This window comes from Neodiprion pinetum, chromosome 6 (assembly GCF_021155775.2).
Source record: "Neodiprion pinetum isolate iyNeoPine1 chromosome 6, iyNeoPine1.2, whole genome shotgun sequence".
In the NCBI taxonomy this organism is placed as follows: Eukaryota; Metazoa; Arthropoda; class Insecta; order Hymenoptera; family Diprionidae; genus Neodiprion; species Neodiprion pinetum.
The window spans coordinates 19,434,442-19,455,706 of NC_060237.1; the positions used below are offsets into that span (position 1 = coordinate 19,434,442).

The window sequence follows — 21,265 nt, forward strand, 5'->3', positions numbered from 1 at the left end:
TGCGAAGCTGTATCGTACAAATAATTATTCCAGTAAATACAGTGAAACCAGACGTGTGGTGTAAGCTTAGGAAATCATCGAGTATTAAGAACTTTGAAGAATTATGACAAACTGAATTTAGCCGCGCCACAACTTGCGCCGTATATACCCATGCAGTCTCGGTACCTAATTGCCAGATAAATTACCAACCCCTTGAAGTAACCTTGCTACGTACCGGCACCGAACGGTTAACAAGCACGCGAGAAGGTGGATGAAGCCAAAAAAATAGCAGGACGAAGAGGACGATCCTGCAAACGCGAAGTTGGAGACTCGGAGAATACGTAGATATCGGTTTGAATTGCAATCACCAAGCCAAAGCTACTGATAGATGCATGGAAGTGCTTCTGTCCGCGGAAACGGGATTTTAATTGGGCCGCCGTTCGTTTGTTCCATTTTCTATTTCACACGGAGCCACATTTTTCTACTTCCTTTCCATTGCCACGCTTATTTTTTCCCGTTTTCATTCTCCTCTCTCCCTCTCTTCGAGCTCGCGCGAAGTCGAATTCGTTGTTAATCAAAAGGAGATTCTCTTAATTAAACAATATTAATTTTAATCGAACATTTCCTGATTGAGAAGGAAATCTTTTATTCCACACGAACGGCAGCTATATGTATGTTTGCTCTCGATTCTTTCATTTCACGTTTCGTCGGACCGAATCTTCAATGTCCGCGACAAAAGCACGTATTATTACTGTACAGCACTGCGAAGTATATATATATATATAAGTTAAATATATTGAAATAATCTTACTCCGCTATATCTAACTATACTCACCTCTAAACTGTTTAAACAAAAATTAACTGCATTGCAAGCATAACAATTTAGTCGTCACACAAGTCCTTTGAAATATATCATCACCTTTGACCTCTTATTCAATGAAATTTATTGCGTGTAACTGATGCGAGTATGTAATTAAATGAATTTGGTCAACGCATTTCACAAACATAAATATTTATTGAAAATAACAAGTTACCTTCTGTAAATATTACCGGAAAACTCCAATTTCCAACTCACGCAGAAATGTAAGCTGTGACTACAGGCTTTATTGGATGTGCTTGCATCCACGTTAATTGACTTACCATGCATAGAGACTTCCTTGATTCCAATGAAAAATTTTCACTATCACTATATTTGACTGCTTCTGAACTAGAAATTTGCACAACCACTGCGAATAAGTAAGCAGTGCATGATAAGGTCTACTATTCTTCGCTATGTAGCAACGGATAGCAATGAATCCCGACTGTCGGTAAAAGTAACTTACCTCATGAACAAAGCGATTATAAAATACTGGGCAAGTAAATTCTCACATTGACTGATTGTGAAGCTGGATTTTCACGGGAGTCGAATCGAAGCGACGGCAACTTGATGCGACAGCGTCCACTGATTGTGAATTCTAATATCCGTCGATGGGAAAAGTTGCTCATAAAAATAGGTACCGACCGGGTACTCGTCGAACCCCGCGTGGTTAGATTTCAGAATTTAAAAATTTAGGCTTGTTAATTGGCCGTGTGAAAAAATGAATAAAATGAAAAAGCGAGATCAAGTAGCTGATGGCGTATTCGGACTGCGCACAATCCATTCCTCTCGCAAGATAACGTCGATGTAGTGCATCACAAAATCTATTCCATTTTTTTCAAAATTGTCAACATTTTCAGCAATAATCCAAAAGGTTTATCCTTACTCTTTTTATGATTTTTTAGCAGAGAAACCGAATCTATTCATATGACTCTTATGAAACTAATCAGACATTAAAGATTCCAGACAAGACAATTAAATCGTCGTGGGTCCAACAGCTGGCAAAATGCAGAAACAAATGGGTAAATTCAATTATTTATTCACGTCAATCCAGGATGTAATACTCTCTTGCATCTCTTTTTGACTTTCGCTCTAACCCTATTCGGTAACTTGTTAAATCACTACACACGCACACCCAAAACACTTGTACTAGAATTAGGGCATACAGATTGAATAACCAGCTGAAAATTGTTGGATATAGATTTGTGATTTTGCCTCCACATCTTTTCAGAAACTCTGTGCAACTTTCATATATCTCGGCCGTAACTTCTGATCCATTGTTGAACGGGGGGGCAGGGCTAGCCTCAATTTTTCTTTTTTTTTTTTTGCGCTTCTTGAACCGAGGAATTTTTTGTCTGTAATCAATTTGTACAACTCTTCTTAAACTAATTGATCCCTGAGAAATGCAATGAAGACATTTAGGATAGCGTTGGAGCGAAAGAGGAAAATCTACTCCAAAATTTCCTCGTTTTTCGGTCACAACGTATTCGATCTGCGGGCACTCGATTCCTCTTGCGAAATTATATCGAAATCCTGCATCAAATGATTTATTCCACCACTTTCAGAATCGTCAAATTTCAACAAAAATCCAAAGTGGTATTTCATAGCAGCCAAAGCAGTGTGGGTATGGAAGCTTGAGTTTGAGTCGGTACAAAGTGAGTACGTAAGACTTATTGTCGACTGCGACTTAGAAATGTCAATCGACTCGATCATGCCTGTGAGGAGACGCGTAACCGCGTCCACCGCCAACCACCCCAACTACATCCGAGCACCACCTACCACGGTGAACCACCTCCGACCACCTCCGACCACCTCCGACCACCTTCGCCCCCTTCGACCACCTCGTCGCTGTACTCCTCGTCCTCCGACCCCTCGCCGTCCTCGTCGTCATCGTCCTCCTCGACCACGGACAAAAGCCTCCTGCCACCTCCTACCACCTCCTACTATCTCCGTCCACCTCCTACCACCCCCTACCACCTCCTACCACCACCTACTACCTCCTACCAGCTCCTACCATCCCTTACTGTTTCCGAAAACCTCTTACCACCCCCTGCCACCTCCTACCAGCGCCGACCACCTCCTACCACCACCGACCACTTCCGACCACGTTCATCCTCCTCGTCCACCTCGTCCCCATCCTCCTCCTCGACAACCCCGTTCTCGTCCTCCTCGTCGTCGTCATCTTCCTCAACCTCCTCCAATCACTGCCAAGCACCACCAAACACCTCCTATGTTGACTGAAGAACATAAAGACGGTTGCGCAAGTAATTTTATTAAAGTATAGGTACCCGAGAGGAAAATGTATACATAGATCATGAATAATAGAAGATCAGTTGTAATAATGATACAGAGACCAAAAAGTATATACGTATATGCAGTCCACGCGTGATATTATTATACATATATGATCCATTTACGATTAATGCGTAATGAATACTGCAAGACTAAGAATTTTCCAGGAGAAAAACTAGGTTATCTACAATGATACGGCTCTAATATGAAAATAGAAGGACTGTTCATTTTAAAATGGGATTCTATTCGACTCGCGCTCAATGTATTCCATAACTTTAATAATCGTAATTATTCCAACAACTTTTCATTTGCTCTCTCGATCTTGAATTTTCGAAGTCATAGAATCGGAACGCTGTTTTAGCTAGTCGCAAGTGAAGTATCTACGTTGGGTGGAGAAGCAGAATTGTTTTTCGAAAAGTGTTCGTACGGAAAAAGATTCAGAGTAACTGTGACACATCACGGATGCGCTAGTTTTGATCAAGATGAGATCGATGCTCCGTGTATGAGACAGTTTTTAACGCGTTGTCCTGATTTAAAGATCTAAAAAGGTGATTGTCGGCGATTTGTTTTTTTTTTTTTTTTGACAGGGAGAGAAGGAAAGAAGCTTCTTAAAACTTCGAGTGTAATTTAACACACGTTTGAAAGGTACGAGCAAAAATTCTTATCATCCAACTATCGCGGAACGGCAGCGTTATTATCTGACCGATTAACTGAAAAATATATGTTCAGTGAAAGGCTGACCATCGAAGGGCCGAGCCGCTTGAATCAGCAGGAACGATACGTGCGTATTTCTTGTCTGTATTGTGGAAACTAAAATCATTATACATCTTGTCATATGATACATCATACATTATACATCACACATAGTATTAAAGTTCGAAACCAGAGTTTGAATGTTCAGATGTTCGGATGTTCAGAAAGTGACGTCACCTAAAATTTTTTCTCTCTTGACGTCATCGATCTATTGTAATCAGCTGGCCGAAATCCTCAGTCTCGAAACAACCGCGCAGTAGGGCGGACGTATGAGAATCGCGCTCCGCAGATTTCGAGTACTGGGTTCTCTACCTCCTGGATCCTGCGCTCTGGGTCTGCTTCCTGGTGTCTCTCCAATTCCAGGACAAGTGCTCCGTAGTTTCTGCGCTCCAAGTCCGCTACCTGGTGAAACTGTACTTCCAGGACAAGCGCTCCGTGGTTCCTGCGCTCCAGGTCCGCTGCCTGGTGGAACTCGACTTCAGGAACAAGCGCTCCGTAGTTTCTGCGCTCCAAGTCCGCTACCTGGTGAAACTCGACTTCCAGGACAAGCGCTCCGTGATTCCTGCGTTCCAGGTCCGCTGCCTGGGGAAACTCGACTTCCAGGACGAGCACTTCATGGTTCCTGCGCTCCAGATCCGCTGCCTGGTGAAACTCGACTTCAGGACCAAGAGGTGGAGGAAGAGGAGGAGTAAGTGCAATATCTCTATAATATTTAAAGGCAATTGTAATTATATTGTATCTAATTTTATTAAACTTATCATGTTTACAATAAATTATTTCAATTCATTTTTCGCGCAAGCACAAATTCAGTACCGATAAATGCGCTAGTAAAATTTATTCTACTATTATTTAATTAATTAATCAATTATATTGATGCTTACCCAATATTTTTGATGTGTTCTTATACGGAAAATATTTATTACCATTGCAGGTATAACCCGAAGTGGTTATCAGTGGTTAATGGAGGTGTTAGACAGTGGTTGGAGGTGGTAGGAGGTGGACGAGGAGGAGGACGAGAAAGACCAGAAGAACAAGGTGGATGAGGAAGACGAGGATTTGTACTCGGTGAGTTCACGATTTTTACAATATTTAATCGCAATTGTCATTGTATTGTATTTGAAATTTTTCAAACTTGTCATGTTTACAATAAATTATTTCAATTCAGTTTTCGCGCAAGCACAAACTCAGTAACTCAGTATGTGCTAATAAAATTTATTATATCCTTAATTAATCAATTAATTATACTCATCCTTACATAATATTTTTGATGTGTTCTTATACTGAAAATATTTATTACTATTCAAGGTATAACCCAAGTGGGTGGCGGTGGTTGGAGGTGGCCGGAGGTGGACGAGGAGGAGGACGAGGAAGACAAGGAGAACAAGGTGTACGAGGAGGACGAGGATTTTTGCTTGGTGAGTCTATCATTTACATAATATTCATTGGCAATTGTAATTATATTTTATCTAAAATATTTCAAACTTGCCATGTATACATCAAGTTATTTCAATTCATTTTTCGCGCAAGCACATATTCAGTAGCTATCAATGCGCTAATAAAATTGATTATATTATTATTTAATTAATTATTTACATTAATCCTAACACAGTATTTTTGATGTGTTCTTAAACTGAAAATATTTATCACTATTCCAGGTATGATCCGAGGTGGTTGGCGGTTGGCAAAAATCAATGTAATGCCATCTGTAAGGTGATTGGACTCGTATTTGCACTACGAGAACTCGTTGGGCATTTTGCGGTGAAATTTGAAAACTTGTTGTTCAAGAAATTAAATAACTATAAAAATGGATAAAAAATGTTATCTCTAATAGTGAATGTAGCTAATACAGCCTTAACCGTATATTGATTATGTTGATGATCTATTGTGACAAGATCGAAATTAGATAAGCTCTCTAAATACTTTTTTCTAGTCTATTAATTTATATCATGTATATGTAAATGTATATTTCTTCAGTTTATACAATCACTGCACTAGGATTACCCTTGCCATGTTTTATGGTGCGCTTGTGTAATTTGTATATTATTAACCTTACGTATTACTCTATTTGAGACAAGTTGTGAGTGTTTCTTATTTTTTGGCAATTATTTATGTACTGTATGTATGTGTATATATGTATATGTATACTTACGCATGTGTATATGCATATATACACATGTTTAAAACTAGATTGTGACAATAAACACAGAGGTTTTAGTATATTCACATACGGATTTCTGTGTATAGGTACACTTGAACTAAAATATCCTTATCTCTAATACGGAGTTCTTCGTAATTCGCATTTGTTCTCGTAACCCAATGTCCTACATACAATGGCAAAAATCGAGATCCAACTTAACTGAGTCTCAAAGCCCTGTTGACATAAAAGCAGCTATTTGATAGAAATTGTAGTTTATAGTTTACACAGCCCATTGCATGATATTTCATTATAAATACATATGTTTCAATGTATTTAGGAATAATTTATCAAATATACAGAGGTCATGTGCAAATAATAAATGAATTCGACCGCAGTTTGATGTATTCATTAGAGCTTTAACAATAAATTTAAGCTTTGTTACTTCTTTTATTTTATTATGGATAATCAAAAACATTTCCGACTATTCGTGCTGTGGAAGCATGGGGATTAAACCAAATGTAGCAAAGGATTAGAAACAGTGTATGTAGAGTACGGGTATTTTTCTAATAATGCAAACACGTGCCGCTAGTTTAGTTTTGACATATCTAGAATACCACGCCTTGCGAATTAGCTTTCCAGACAGAGATGAATGATGAATTTTAAGGACTGCATTATCGTTGTTGAATACTCTATGCCTCATGGGAAACGAAAATCTGTAACGATAAAATTGATGCACCGGATCATCGTCGACTTTAACTTATGAAATGTCCTACCATTTTCGAACACCTCCTACCTCCCCCTGCCACCTCCGATCATCAATGGCCACTTTCGATCACCCCCTATCACCTTCTGCCAGCGCCGACCACCTCCTACCATTTCCGAACACCTCCAACCATCCTATTTACCTATATTACTAGATTAGTTATGATATGAAAAGAGAAGAATTATTCATTTCGAAATGGGATTCTATTCGACGCGCGCTCGATGTATTCCATAACATTAGTATTCATAATTATTCCAACAACTTTTCATTTGCTCTCTCGATCTTGAATTTTCATAGGCATAGAATCGAAACGCTGTTTTAGCTGGTCGCAAGTGAAGTATCTGCGTTGGGTGGAGGAGCAGAATTGTTTTTCGAAAAGTATTCGGATGGAAAAAAATTCGGAGTAACTGTAATACATCACGGATGCGCTAATTTTGAACGAGATGAAATGGATACTTCGTATATGAGACAGTATTTAACGCTGCGTAGTGATTTAAAGACCTAAAAAGGTGATAGGGAGAGAAAGAACGAAGCTTCTTAACACTTCGAGTGTATTTTAACACACATTTGAAAGATACGAGCAAAATTTTTCATCATCCAACTGTCGCAGAACGGCAGCGTTATCAGCTGACCCGTTAACCGAAGGATATATCTTCAGTCAACGGCTGACCATCGAAGGGCCTGGCCGCTTGTGTCTGGAATCGGCAGGAGAGATAAAGTGTGTATTTCTTGTATGAAATGTGAAAACCAACATCATTATACATCATATCATATCATCATACATCATACATCATACACCGTACATCATACATCACACATCATACATCATACATCATACATCATCATACCTAGTATTACAGTTCGAAACCAAAGTTTGAATTTTCGGATGTTCGGAAAGTGACGTCACCAATCTAAAATCGGCTAGCCGAGTTGCTCAGTCTGGTAACAACCGCGCAGTAGAGCGGACGGTTGACAGTCGCGCTCCGCAAATTTCGAGTACGGGTTCTCAACCTTCCGGATCCTGCGCTTCGGGTCCGCTACGTATTTCGAGTACCGGGTTCTCAACCTCCCGGATCTCGCGCTTCGGGTCCGCTACGCGGTGAAACTCGACTTCCAGGATAAGCGCTCCGTGGTTCCTCGTTCATGTTTACAATAAATTATTTCAATTCGTTTTTCGCGCAAGCCTGAATTCAGGAGCTGTCGGTGCGCTAATAAAATTTCTCGACTTCCAGGATAAGCGCTCCGTGATTCCTCGTTCATGTTTACAATAAATTATTGCAATTCGTTTTTCGCGCAAGCACAAATTCAGTAGCTGTCAGAGCGCTAATGAAATTTCTCGACTCCCAGGATAAGCGCTCCGTGGTTCCTCGTTCATGTTTACAATAAATTATTTCAATTCGTTTTTCGCGCAAGCCTGAATTCAGTAGCTGTTAGAGCGCTAATGAAATTTCTCGACTTCCAGGATAAGCGCTCCGTGGTTCCTCGTTCATGTTTACAATAAATTATTTCAATTCGTTTTTCGCGCAAGCCTGAATTCAGTAGCTGTTAGAGCGCTAATGAAATTTCTCGACTTCCAGGATAAGCGCTCCGTGGTTCCTCGTTCATGTTTACAATAAATTATTTCAATTCGTTTTTCGCGCAATCCCAAATTCAGTAGCTGTCGGTGCGCTAATAAAATTTCTCGACTTCCAGGATAAGCGCTCCGTGGTTCCTCGTTCATGTTTACAATAAATTATTGCAATTCGTTTTTCGCGCAAGCACAAATTCAGTAGCTGTCAGAGCGCTAATGAAATTTCTCGACTCCCAGGATAAGCGCTCCGTGGTTCTTCGTTCATGTTAACAATCAATTATTTCAATTCGTTTTTCGCGCAATCCTAAATTCAGTTGCTGTCGGTGCGCTAATAAAATTTCTACAACTTTATAATCTTCTCGTAATCTTTTTTTTAGAATATGTCGATAAGAAAATTATATTAAACCTTACACGGTATTTTTGATTTGTTCTCATGCTGAAAATATTTATTAGCATTCGAGGTATAACTCGAGGTGGTTGGCGGTGGTCGTTGGGGGTGGTTAGGGGTGGTTGCGGGTAATCGCGGTGATTCAGGGGGAGAGGGACGAGGATTTCTGCTCGGTGATTTTAACAATTTTATAATATTCGATGGCGATTGCAATTAAAATTCATCTAATCTTTTTCAAACTAGTCATCTTTACAATAAATTATTTCAATTCGTTCTTCGCGCAAGCCCAAATTCAGTAGCTGTCAGTGGGCTAATAAAATTTCTATAACTTTATAATCTTCTCATAATCGTTTTGGTGTAATATGTTGATAAAAAAATTATTATAAACCTTACACGGTATTTTTGATTTGTTCTCATCCTGAAAATATTTATTAGCATTCGAGGTATAACTCGTGGTAGTTGGCGGTGGTCGTTGGGGGTGGTTACGGGTGGTTGCGGGTAATCGCGGTGATTCAGGAGGAGAGGGACGAGGATTTGTGCTCGGTGAGTAAAACACTTTTATAATATTTGCTGGCAATTATAATTATATTTTATCTAAAATATTTCAAACTAGTCATGTTTACATTAAATCATTTCAATTCAATTTTCGCGCAAGCACATATTCAGTAGCTATGAATGAGCTTATACAATTTATTATATTATTAATCAATTAATGAATATTCTTATAATATTTAATGGCAATTGTAGTTATGTTGTATTCAAAATTTTTCAAACTTGTCATGCTTACAATAAATTATTTCAATTCGTTTTTCGCGCAAGCACAAATTCAGTAGCTATGAATAAGCCTATACAATTTATTATATTATTAATTAATTAATTAATCAATTACTCAATTATATTAATCCTTACACAATATTTTCGATGTGTTCTTATACTGAAAATATTTATTACTATTCAAGGTATAACCTGAGGTGGTTGAAGGTGGTCGGAGGTGGACGAGGAGGAGGACGAGAAGGACAAGGATTTGTGCTGGGTGAGTAAAACACTTTTATAATATTTAATGGCAATTGTAATTATATTTCATCTGAAATATTACAAACTTGTCACGCTTACAATAAATTATTTCAATTCATTTTTCGTGCAAGCACATATTCAGTAGCTATGAATAATCTTATACAATTTATTATATTATTGATTAATAAATTAATATTCTCATAATATTGAATGGCAATTGTAATTATATTTCATCTGAAATATTACAAACTTGTCACGTTTACAATAAATTATTTCAATTCATTTTTTGTGCAAGCACATATTCAGTAGCTATGAATAATCTGGTACAATTCATTATATTATTAATTAATTGATTAATTACATTAATCCTTACACAATATTTTTGATGTGTTCCTATACTAAAAATATTCGTTACCATTCCAGGTAATACCCGAGGTGGTCGGAGGTGGACGAGGAGGAGGACGAGCTGGACAAGGAGGAGGACCAGGTGGACGAGGAGGAGGACCAGGTGGACGAGGAGGAGGACGAGGTGGACGAGGAGGAGGACGAGGTGGACGAGGAGGCGGCGGGGTGGGTCGTGGGAGAGGACCTCTCCTCTCCTCAGAGGAGGGGTGGGGGAGGGGCAGGGAAGGGGGGAGGTGGGTGGGGAGGGGGAAGGGAAGGGGTCGGGGAGGGCGGCGGGGAGGGGAGGTCGGGGGAGGGGGAGGGGGGAGGGGGAGGGAGGGCGGGAGGGAGGGCGGGAGGGCGGGAGGGCGGGAGGGCGGGAGGGAGAGAGTGGAGGACGGATGTCGATGCAAGCCCATAAGAGTTAATAAAACAACACGCCGGCCCTCCGGCCCCTTCCCTCTCCCTCCCGCCCGCCCTCCCTCCTTCCCTCCCTCCCTCCCTCCCACCCTCCCCCCCTCCCTTCCGCCCTCCCGCCCTTCCTCTTCCCTCCCCCTCCCCCCGACCTCCCATCCCCGCCACCCTCCCCGCCACCCTCCCCGACCCCTTCCCTTCCCTTCCCTTCCCCCTCCCCACCCACCTCCCCCCTTCCCTGCCCCTCCCCCACCCCTCCTCTGAGGAGAGGAGAGGTCCTCTCCCACGACCCACCCCGCCGCCTCCTCGTCCACCTCGTCCTCCTCCTCGTCCACCTCGTCCTCCTCCTCGTCCACCTGGTCCTCCTCCTCGTCCAGCTCGTCCTCCTCCTCGTCCACCTCCGACCACCTCGAGTAATACCTGGAATAGTAACGAATATTTTTAGTATAGGAACACATCAAAAATATTGTGTAAGGATTAATGTAATTAATCAATTAATTAATAATATAATGAATTGTACCAGATAATTCATAGCTACTGAATATGTGCTTGCACGAAAAATGAATTGAAATAATTTATTGTAAACGTGACAAGTTTGTAATATTTCAGATGAAATATAATTACAATTGCCATTCAATATTATGAGAATATCAATTTATTCATTAATAATATAATAAATTGTATAACATTATTCATAGCTACTGAATATGTGCTTGCACGAAAAATGAATTGAAATAATTTATTGTAAACGTGACAAGTTTGTAATATTTCAGATGAAATATAATTACAATTGCCATTCAATATTATGAGAATATTAATTTATTAATCAATAATATAATAAATTGTATAAGATTATTCATAGCTACTGAATATGTGCTTGCACGAAAAATGAATTGAAATAATTTATTGTAAACGTGACAAGTTTGTAATATTTCAGATGAAATATAATTACAATTGCCATTAAATATTATAAAAGTGTTTTACTCACCCAGCACAAATCCTTGTCCTTCTCGTCCTCCTCCTCGTCCACCTCCGACCACCTTCAACCACCTCAGGTTATACCTTGAATAGTAATAAATATTTTCAGTATAAGAACACATCGAAAATATTGTGTAAGGATTAATATAATTGAGTAATTGATTAATTAATTAATTAATAATATAATAAATTGTATAGGCTTATTCATAGCTACTGAATTTGTGCTTGCGCGAAAAACGAATTGAAATAATTTATTGTAAGCATGACAAGTTTGAAAAATTTTGAATACAACATAACTACAATTGCCATTAAATATTATAAGAATATTCATTAATTAATTAATAATATAATAAATTGTATAAGCTTATTCATAGCTACTGAATATGTGCTTGCGCGAAAAATGAATTGAAATAATTTAATGTAAACATGACTAGTTTGAAATATTTTAGATAAAATATAATTATAATTGCCAGCAAATATTATAAAAGTGTTTTACTCACCGAGCACAAATCCTCGTCCCTCTCCTCCTGAATCACCGCGATTACCCGCAACCACCCCTAACCACCCCCAACGACCACCGCCAACCACCTCGAGTTATACCTCGAATGCTAATAAATATTTTCAGCATGAGAACAAATCAAAAATACCGTGTAAGGTTTAATATAATTTTCTTATCGACATATTCTAAAAAAAAGATTACGAGAAGATTATAAAGTTGTAGAAATTTTATTAGCGCACCGACAGCAACTGAATTTAGGATTGCGCGAAAAACGAATTGAAATAATTGATTGTTAACATGAACGAAGAACCACGGAGCGCTTATCCTGGGAGTCGAGAAATTTCATTAGCGCTCTGACAGCTACTGAATTTGTGCTTGCGCGAAAAACGAATTGCAATAATTTATTGTAAACATGAACGAGGAACCACGGAGCGCTTATCCTGGAAGTCGAGAAATTTTATTAGCGCACCGACAGCTACTGAATTTGGGATTGCGCGAAAAACGAATTGAAATAATTTATTGTAAACATGAACGAGGAACCACGGAGCGCTTATCCTGGAAGTCGAGAAATTTCATTAGCGCTCTAACAGCTACTGAATTCAGGCTTGCGCGAAAAACGAATTGAAATAATTTATTGTAAACATGAACGAGGAACCACGGAGCGCTTATCCTGGAAGTCGAGAAATTTCATTAGCGCTCTAACAGCTACTGAATTCAGGCTTGCGCGAAAAACGAATTGAAATAATTTATTGTAAACATGAACGAGGAACCACGGAGCGCTTATCCTGGGAGTCGAGAAATTTCATTAGCGCTCTGACAGCTACTGAATTTGTGCTTGCGCGAAAAACGAATTGCAATAATTTATTGTAAACATGAACGAGGAATCACGGAGCGCTTATCCTGGAAGTCGAGAAATTTTATTAGCGCACCGACAGCTCCTGAATTCAGGCTTGCGCGAAAAACGAATTGAAATAATTTATTGTAAACATGAACGAGGAACCACGGAGCGCTTATCCTGGAAGTCGAGTTTCACCGCGTAGCGGACCCGAAGCGCGAGATCCGGGAGGTTGAGAACCCGGTACTCGAAATACGTAGCGGACCCGAAGCGCAGGATCCGGAAGGTTGAGAACCCGTACTCGAAATTTGCGGAGCGCGACTGTCAACCGTCCGCTCTACTGCGCGGTTGTTACCAGACTGAGCAACTCGGCTAGCCGATTTTAGATTGGTGACGTCACTTTCCGAACATCCGAAAATTCAAACTTTGGTTTCGAACTGTAATACTAGGTATGATGATGTATGATGTATGATGTATGATGTGTGATGTATGATGTACGGTGTATGATGTATGATGTATGATGATATGATATGATGTATAATGATGTTGGTTTTCACATTTCATACAAGAAATACACACTTTATCTCTCCTGCCGATTCCAGACACAAGCGGCCAGGCCCTTCGATGGTCAGCCGTTGACTGAAGATATATCCTTCGGTTAACGGGTCAGCTGATAACGCTGCCGTTCTGCGACAGTTGGATGATGAAAAATTTTGCTCGTATCTTTCAAATGTGTGTTAAAATACACTCGAAGTGTTAAGAAGCTTCGTTCTTTCTCTCCCTATCACCTTTTTAGGTCTTTAAATCACTACGCAGCGTTAAATACTGTCTCATATACGAAGTATCCATTTCATCTCGTTCAAAATTAGCGCATCCGTGATGTATTACAGTTACTCCGAATTTTTTTCCATCCGAATACTTTTCGAAAAACAATTCTGCTCCTCCACCCAACGCAGATACTTCACTTGCGACCAGCTAAAACAGCGTTTCGATTCTATGCCTATGAAAATTCAAGATCGAGAGAGCAAATGAAAAGTTGTTGGAATAATTATGAATACTAATGTTATGGAATACATCGAGCGCGCGTCGAATAGAATCCCATTTCGAAATGAATAATTCTTCTCTTTTCATATCATAACTAATCTAGTAATATAGGTAAATAGGATGGTTGGAGGTGTTCGGAAATGGTAGGAGGTGGTCGGCGCTGGCAGAAGGTGATAGGGGGTGATCGAAAGTGGCCATTGATGATCGGAGGTGGCAGGGGGAGGTAGGAGGTGTTCGAAAATGGTAGGACATTTCATAAGTTAAAGTCGACGATGATCCGGTGCATCAATTTTATCGTTACAGATTTTCGTTTCCCATGAGGCATAGAGTATTCAACAACGATAATGCAGTCCTTAAAATTCATCATTCATCTCTGTCTGGAAAGCTAATTCGCAAGGCGTGGTATTCTAGATATGTCAAAACTAAACTAGCGGCACGTGTTTGCATTATTAGAAAAATACCCGTACTCTACATACACTGTTTCTAATCCTTTGCTACATTTGGTTTAATCCCCATGCTTCCACAGCACGAATAGTCGGAAATGTTTTTGATTATCCATAATAAAATAAAAGAAGTAACAAAGCTTAAATTTATTGTTAAAGCTCTAATGAATACATCAAACTGCGGTCGAATTCATTTATTATTTGCACATGACCTCTGTATATTTGATAAATTATTCCTAAATACATTGAAACATATGTATTTATAATGAAATATCATGCAATGGGCTGTGTAAACTATAAACTACAATTTCTATCAAATAGCTGCTTTTATGTCAACAGGGCTTTGAGACTCAGTTAAGTTGGATCTCGATTTTTGCCATTGTATGTAGGACATTGGGTTACGAGAACAAATGCGAATTACGAAGAACTCCGTATTAGAGATAAGGATATTTTAGTTCAAGTGTACCTATACACAGAAATCCGTATGTGAATATACTAAAACCTCTGTGTTTATTGTCACAATCTAGTTTTAAACATGTGTATATATGCATATACACATGCGTAAGTATACATATACATATATACACATACATACAGTACATAAATAATTGCCAAAAAATAAGAAACACTCACAACTTGTCTCAAATAGAGTAATACGTAAGGTTAATAATATACAAATTACACAAGCGCACCATAAAACATGGCAAGGGTAATCCTAGTGCAGTGATTGTATAAACTGAAGAAATATACATTTACATATACATGATATAAATTAATAGACTAGAAAAAAGTATTTAGAGAGCTTATCTAATTTCGATCTTGTCACAATAGATCATCAACATAATCAATATACGGTTAAGGCTGTATTAGCTACATTCACTATTAGAGATAACATTTTTTATCCATTTTTATAGTTATTTAATTTCTTGAACAACAAGTTTTCAAATTTCACCGCAAAATGCCCAACGAGTTCTCGTAGTGCAAATACGAGTCCAATCACCTTACAGATGGCATTACATTGATTTTTGCCAACCGCCAACCACCTCGGATCATACCTGGAATAGTGATAAATATTTTCAGTTTAAGAACACATCAAAAATACTGTGTTAGGATTAATGTAAATAATTAATTAAATAATAATATAATCAATTTTATTAGCGCATTGATAGCTACTGAATATGTGCTTGCGCGAAAAATGAATTGAAATAACTTGATGTATACATGGCAAGTTTGAAATATTTTAGATAAAATATAATTACAATTGCCAATGAATATTATGTAAATGATAGACTCACCAAGCAAAAATCCTCGTCCTCCTCGTACACCTTGTTCTCCTTGTCTTCCTCGTCCTCCTCCTCGTCCACCTCCGGCCACCTCCAACCACCGCCACCCACTTGGGTTATACCTTGAATAGTAATAAATATTTTCAGTATAAGAACACATCAAAAATATTATGTAAGGATGAGTATAATTAATTGATTAATTAAGGATATAATAAATTTTATTAGCACATACTGAGTTACTGAGTTTGTGCTTGCGCGAAAACTGAATTGAAATAATTTATTGTAAACATGACAAGTTTGAAAAATTTCAAATACAATACAATGACAATTGCGATTAAATATTGTAAAAATCGTGAACTCACCGAGTACAAATCCTCGTCTTCCTCATCCACCTTGTTCTTCTGGTCTTTCTCGTCCTCCTCCTCGTCCACCTCCTACCACCTCCAACCACTGTCTAACACCTCCATTAACCACTGATAACCACTTCGGGTTATACCTGCAATGGTAATAAATATTTTCCGTATAAGAACACATCAAAAATATTGGGTAAGCATCAATATAATTGATTAATTAATTAAATAATAGTAGAATAAATTTTACTAGCGCATTTATCGGTACTGAATTTGTGCTTGCGCGAAAAATGAATTGAAATAATTTATTGTAAACATGATAAGTTTAATAAAATTAGATACAATATAATTACAATTGCCTTTAAATATTATAGAGATATTGCACTTACTCCTCCTCTTCCTCCACCTCTTGGTCCTGAAGTCGAGTTTCACCAGGCAGCGGATCTGGAGCGCAGGAACCATGAAGTGCTCGTCCTGGAAGTCGAGTTTCCCCAGGCAGCGGACCTGGAACGCAGGAATCACGGAGCGCTTGTCCTGGAAGTCGAGTTTCACCAGGTAGCGGACTTGGAGCGCAGAAACTACGGAGCGCTTGTTCCTGAAGTCGAGTTCCACCAGGCAGCGGACCTGGAGCGCAGGAACCACGGAGCGCTTGTCCTGGAAGTACAGTTTCACCAGGTAGCGGACTTGGAGCGCAGAAACTACGGAGCACTTGTCCTGGAATTGGAGAGACACCAGGAAGCAGACCCAGAGCGCAGGATCCAGGAGGTAGAGAACCCAGTACTCGAAATCTGCGGAGCGCGATTCTCATACGTCCGCCCTACTGCGCGGTTGTTTCGAGACTGAGGATTTCGGCCAGCTGATTACAATAGATCGATGACGTCAAGAGAGAAAAAATTTTAGGTGACGTCACTTTCTGAACATCCGAACATCTGAACATTCAAACTCTGGTTTCGAACTTTAATACTATGTGTGATGTATAATGTATGATGTATCATATGACAAGATGTATAATGATTTTAGTTTCCACAATACAGACAAGAAATACGCACGTATCGTTCCTGCTGATTCAAGCGGCTCGGCCCTTCGATGGTCAGCCTTTCACTGAACATATATTTTTCAGTTAATCGGTCAGATAATAACGCTGCCGTTCCGCGATAGTTGGATGATAAGAATTTTTGCTCGTACCTTTCAAACGTGTGTTAAATTACACTCGAAGTTTTAAGAAGCTTCTTTCCTTCTCTCCCTGTCAAAAAAAAAAAAAACAAATCGCCGACAATCACCTTTTTAGATCTTTAAATCAGGACAACGCGTTAAAAACTGTCTCATACACGGAGCATCGATCTCATCTTGATCAAAACTAGCGCATCCGTGATGTGTCACAGTTACTCTGAATTTTTTTCCGTACGAACACAATTTTCGAAAAACAATTCTGCTCTCGACGCGACGTAGATACTTCACCTGCGACTAGCGAAAACAGCGTTTCGATTTTATGCCTACGAAAATTCAAGATTGATAGAGCAAATGAAAAGTTGTTGGAATAATTATGATTATCAATGCTATGGAATACGTCGAGCGCGTGTCAAATAGAATCCCATTTCAAATGAATAATTCTTCTGTTCTCCTACTATAGACGTATTATTGTAGGTAATCTAGTTTGTCTCCTGGAAAAGCATAAAATTGACAGTATGCATCACGTATTAATCGTCAATGAATCGTACTATTAATGTCTTACATGGACCGCATATACATGTGTATCTACGAGGAAAGTGCGGACCTTATGCGCGTGCGTCAAGTTGTTTGAATTTTATTGGCCGACAGTTACCGCCCGATTGAGTAGATGACGCAATACTAATCGCGACTGTCAGAAAATAAGATGTCCCTACGTTGTGTTGTTTCGAAAAACAGTTCGTCGATTCGGAGCTGATCCGAAGTAAAATAAATCAGACACACGTCAATCGTGTTAATCAAATCATTACCAACAAAACACCTTACTAAAATTTCACTATACTTTACTTCGCGCTTCCTTTGCGAACTCGGAAGAGGTTATGTTCGCTGCTCGCGAATTGATGCCGCAAAAGTATAAGTGATAGTGACGCGAACCAAATAATTAACAGTGAAGACTCAATTCATCGAGATACATCGGCTCACGGCATCGATTTCATGAAGTTGGAAAGGTGGAAGGCCATTTCTGTAACAAGCGAATTCAGTAAAAAGAAGCAACAAATCGTACTTTTCCCTTAGAACTCGATCTGAATTCCATTAGATGAGTGTAGAACTGTTTTTCGTAACAACACAACGTAGGGACATCTTATTTTCTGACAGTCGCGACTGGTAGTGCTTCGGCTGCTCAATCAGGCGATAACCGTTGGCTAATAAAATTCAAACGACTCGACGCACGCGCATAAGGTGCGCGCTTTCCTCGTGGACACACAGTATACTCGTTACAACTTATCTCTCTCACTCTGCATTTGATCGATTGTGAGAGGGAACGTATCGGCCACGTAGGTGGAGTGAAAGAAAGAGACAGGCCGTACAAGTATATCTTCTCTCTCTCTCTCTCTCACTCCGTCACTCCTTCTGTACACGCGACTGCGCGAGACTACCTCCAGTGGTGTAAGCATGGAGCCTAGAGTTACTAGGCTCCATGGGTGTAAGGGTGCTATTCCATGAGCAGTAAAAAGCAGCAGCAGCAGCACTTTTCCCCTATCACCTCCAGCGCAAGATTCTGCTGCTCGCAGTTCAGTTTCTCGAGCGACAAGCCACAAAATCACAAGAAGCCATGACTTATTTCATGAGCAGCGCTGCTGCTGCGTAAAATTACTAGACTGATGCTAGTTAAACTACTGCTACTTTTTACTGCTCATGAAATAGCACCCTAAATTTCAAGGCCAGATCGTGCTTGCGACAGAATGCTAGGGTATTTACCCTCAAAAAATTATTCTTGTTCGAGCCAGATATTTCGTTCTACAGTGCTGATCAACCTGGTCACGAACCTGGTAAAAGATATCGGCTACTCACTTCTGTTGACAAACCACAAAATGTTTATCAAAATAGGTTAACAGGTTATGTCTTGAACTTGTTGGCTTCAGCTTTCGGACTGAGGTCCGTGCTCCAGCTTTACTTGATTACGAAAAGACTTCAAAATTCACTCGTGGTAAGAAGCAGTAAAATATTTTTCTCCGCTATGCACCGAAAATCAGATGAGTCGCATATTACCTAAATGACAATATTACAATGATATTGCAAATACTTATCATCACTGTACATACAAATCTAGGTTAATTGTCGCGGATATAAATGGATGTTTAAATTTAAGGCATGCTCTGCTTCTAATTTTCTTCTAACTTTGCTTCCTTGGTCACGTAATTTACGTTTGTTTGGTAAAACTGACGTTCGATGCTTACATTATAGAGATACTAAAAGTTCCATCATCATTTTGAGATTTAAGGTTAATTGTAAGTCTTACAATTTTACTTGCATTAATTCTTCAGTTGGCCATCTTACAATCGATCCAATGCCTAGTCTGAAGGATGAGTCTGATGGGGATGGGGAGGAAATGTCTCACGACAGCAATGATAGCAACCAAAGTTCGGCGTCTTGTGACAGCAGTGCCGAACACACAGATAGCGATGATTCCTCGGAGATGGATGAAGATGAATGCGAGAGGCGCAGGACAGAATGCATGGAAAATTTGGTCGATCTTGAAAGGCAGTTCACTCTGCTCAAAGAGCAGTAAGCCCATCTTTCATCATTGATTTTAATGCTTCTGAATTATACTCAAGTTTCTAAAACATCAAATGCAAAATAAAAAATGTCCCAAAATTACCAAATCCCTGATATCAATTTTCAACCCTAAATCCAAATGAAGTAGTTCATTTCACCGTAATGTTGTCATATTTCTAAAGTAAACATTCTTGTGCTTCTCATGTTTCTTCTCAGATCTATTCAATAATCTATCATACATACACTTTAATCGTCAAGATTTAGTCTTCGTTATCTGAGCTCTCACCTTTGTAAAAAGAACTAAACTCTGATGTAAAATTTCATTCATCCAACTTTTTAATGTTTTCTTTAACTTGATTACGTGTTCCTGCGAGTAACTGAGTTGATTTGTTTGCAGATTATACAGGGAGCGAATCACTCAGGTGGACACTAAGCTTGGCGAGGTAAAAATTGGAAAATCTGAAGAATATTTAGTACCCTTAGAACGGCTGAAAGAAAATATGAAAACTAAAACCGAAGTCGCTGGCATTTTGAAACAGTATCGGTTACAAAATATTCAAAATAAATACCTAGCCGAAGAACAAGCAGCGTTGCAAAATTTCCAAAGTGAGAAAGAACTGATTTGGGATTACTTTCACAATGAACTCCAAGAAAAAATACGAAGGCTTGAAGAGGATAGAAATAACGTCGACATCCACGCCGATTTGTGGCTTAACTCTAGCGGCAGAAGACGCAGGGGTCACACTGATCGCAGACGTGCCGTATCTGTTGCCGGTCCCTACATAGTTTATATGCTTAACGATGCAGACATTTTAGAGGACTGGGCTGTAATTAAAAAAAGTTTGGGCAGTCGTAAGGCAGAAATATTGTAGAACCGTCAGTAAGGTTGCTCAAAAACGCCAAATACGATAACAGTAAATAAAGTTATTCGCCTTATACTGTCAAATCTGCAGATTTGAAGTACTGAATATTGCATGAGAAATCTTGTCTTAGAAGTACGCGTGTGAGTAAATCAGCAATACATGCTTCGGAGGTTACAAAGTTACGATTAAATTTACAAAATATTGCTTTTAAACAACTTGTGAAACACACACAATAGTGCCCTTCGAAACAACATTTTTTATGGATTTTGATACCAAATTAAAATGCAATGTTCACAATCATGAAACAAATTGGTATTCAATCAACCCTTTAATACTGACAGATTTGAGGATCAACTCGTAATGCAGTGAAACAATAACCACCGCGGTGAGAAGTCAGTTACAGGTATTTCAAATATTTTATATCTAATGTTGAAAATGAATCTGTACAGCTCAGTTTTTTCTCAATCCGTAATTAATTATAGATTAGAATAGTGTACATCTTAAGACTCGTGGTATAAATATTTTCCAATAACAAAATAAAGAGATGTTTACCGGACGCATTTATTGTAACTCCGACTTGATTTGTTGAACCTCTTCATTTCCATCGGCAGAAAAACCTTGATATGTATCCGGAGTAAGGGAGCAGAGGATTTTCAAGAATTTTCATAATCTGCCTTATCATGCAAAGTTATGGATT

At 39.1% G+C, this 21,265-nt stretch overlaps 3 protein-coding genes across 5 annotated transcripts; 2 read left to right on the forward strand and 1 right to left on the reverse strand.

Annotated features, from left to right (window-relative positions):
• The first annotated feature begins 3,713 nt into the window (after window positions 1–3,713).
• On the forward strand, window positions 3,714–6,516 carry LOC124220881 (tetra-peptide repeat homeobox protein 1-like). Of its 2 annotated transcripts, XM_069137161.1 has the most exons (6): window positions 3,714–3,772; window positions 3,857–3,908; window positions 4,102–4,568; window positions 4,812–4,945; window positions 5,186–5,295; window positions 5,536–6,516. In XM_069137161.1, exons 3-4 carry the CDS (start codon window positions 4,150–4,152, stop codon window positions 4,921–4,923), a joined length of 531 nt encoding a protein of 176 aa, XP_068993262.1. In that variant the 5' UTR covers window positions 3,714–3,772; window positions 3,857–3,908; window positions 4,102–4,149; the 3' UTR covers window positions 4,924–4,945; window positions 5,186–5,295; window positions 5,536–6,516. The 2 variants fall into 2 exon arrangements, with proteins under 2 accessions (XP_068993262.1, XP_046486235.1); XM_046630279.2 differs by having other exon boundaries at window positions 3,720–4,568.
• An 8,022-nt stretch (window positions 6,517–14,538) lies between these two features.
• LOC124220880 (tetra-peptide repeat homeobox protein 1-like) lies at window positions 14,539–18,325 on the reverse strand. 2 transcript variants are annotated; one of them, XM_069137476.1, is made up of 7 exons: window positions 17,715–18,325; window positions 17,168–17,475; window positions 17,032–17,083; window positions 16,372–16,838; window positions 15,995–16,128; window positions 15,645–15,754; window positions 14,539–15,404 (listed from the first exon to the last, which is right to left on the reverse strand). In XM_069137476.1, exons 4-5 carry the CDS (start codon window positions 16,788–16,790, stop codon window positions 16,017–16,019), a joined length of 531 nt encoding a protein of 176 aa, XP_068993577.1. In that variant the 5' UTR covers window positions 16,791–16,838; window positions 17,032–17,083; window positions 17,168–17,475; window positions 17,715–18,325; the 3' UTR covers window positions 14,539–15,404; window positions 15,645–15,754; window positions 15,995–16,016. The 2 variants fall into 2 exon arrangements, with proteins under 2 accessions (XP_068993577.1, XP_068993578.1); XM_069137477.1 differs by having other exon boundaries at window positions 16,372–17,475; window positions 18,213–18,284.
• A 278-nt stretch (window positions 18,326–18,603) lies between these two features.
• Window positions 18,604–21,124, forward strand: Brms1 (breast cancer metastasis-suppressor 1-like protein). The gene is made up of 3 exons (XM_069137475.1): window positions 18,604–19,136; window positions 19,474–19,714; window positions 20,103–21,124. Exons 2-3 carry the CDS (start codon window positions 19,497–19,499, stop codon window positions 20,575–20,577), a joined length of 693 nt encoding a protein of 230 aa, XP_068993576.1. The 5' UTR covers window positions 18,604–19,136; window positions 19,474–19,496; the 3' UTR covers window positions 20,578–21,124.
• Window positions 21,125–21,265: the final 141 nt, after the last annotated feature.

Excerpts from the sequence above, each read along its gene's own strand:
- LOC124220881 (XM_069137161.1), top strand. The coding sequence starts at position 4,150 with ATGAGAATCGCGCTCCGCAGATTTCGAGTACTGGGTTCTCTACCTCCT. Across the intron at positions 4,569-4,811 it reads GAGGTGGAGGAAGAGGAGGA|GTATAACCCGAAGTGGTTAT; the intron begins GTAAGTGCAATA and ends TTACCATTGCAG.
- Brms1 (XM_069137475.1), top strand. The coding sequence starts at position 19,497 with ATGCCTAGTCTGAAGGATGAGTCTGATGGGGATGGGGAGGAAATGTCT. Across the intron at positions 19,715-20,102 it reads TTCACTCTGCTCAAAGAGCA|ATTATACAGGGAGCGAATCA; the intron begins GTAAGCCCATCT and ends ATTTGTTTGCAG.
- LOC124220880 (XM_069137476.1), bottom strand. The coding sequence starts at position 16,790 with ATGAGAATCGCGCTCCGCAGATTTCGAGTACTGGGTTCTCTACCTCCT. Across the intron at positions 16,129-16,371 it reads GAGGTGGAGGAAGAGGAGGA|GTATAACCCGAAGTGGTTAT; the intron begins GTAAGTGCAATA and ends TTACCATTGCAG.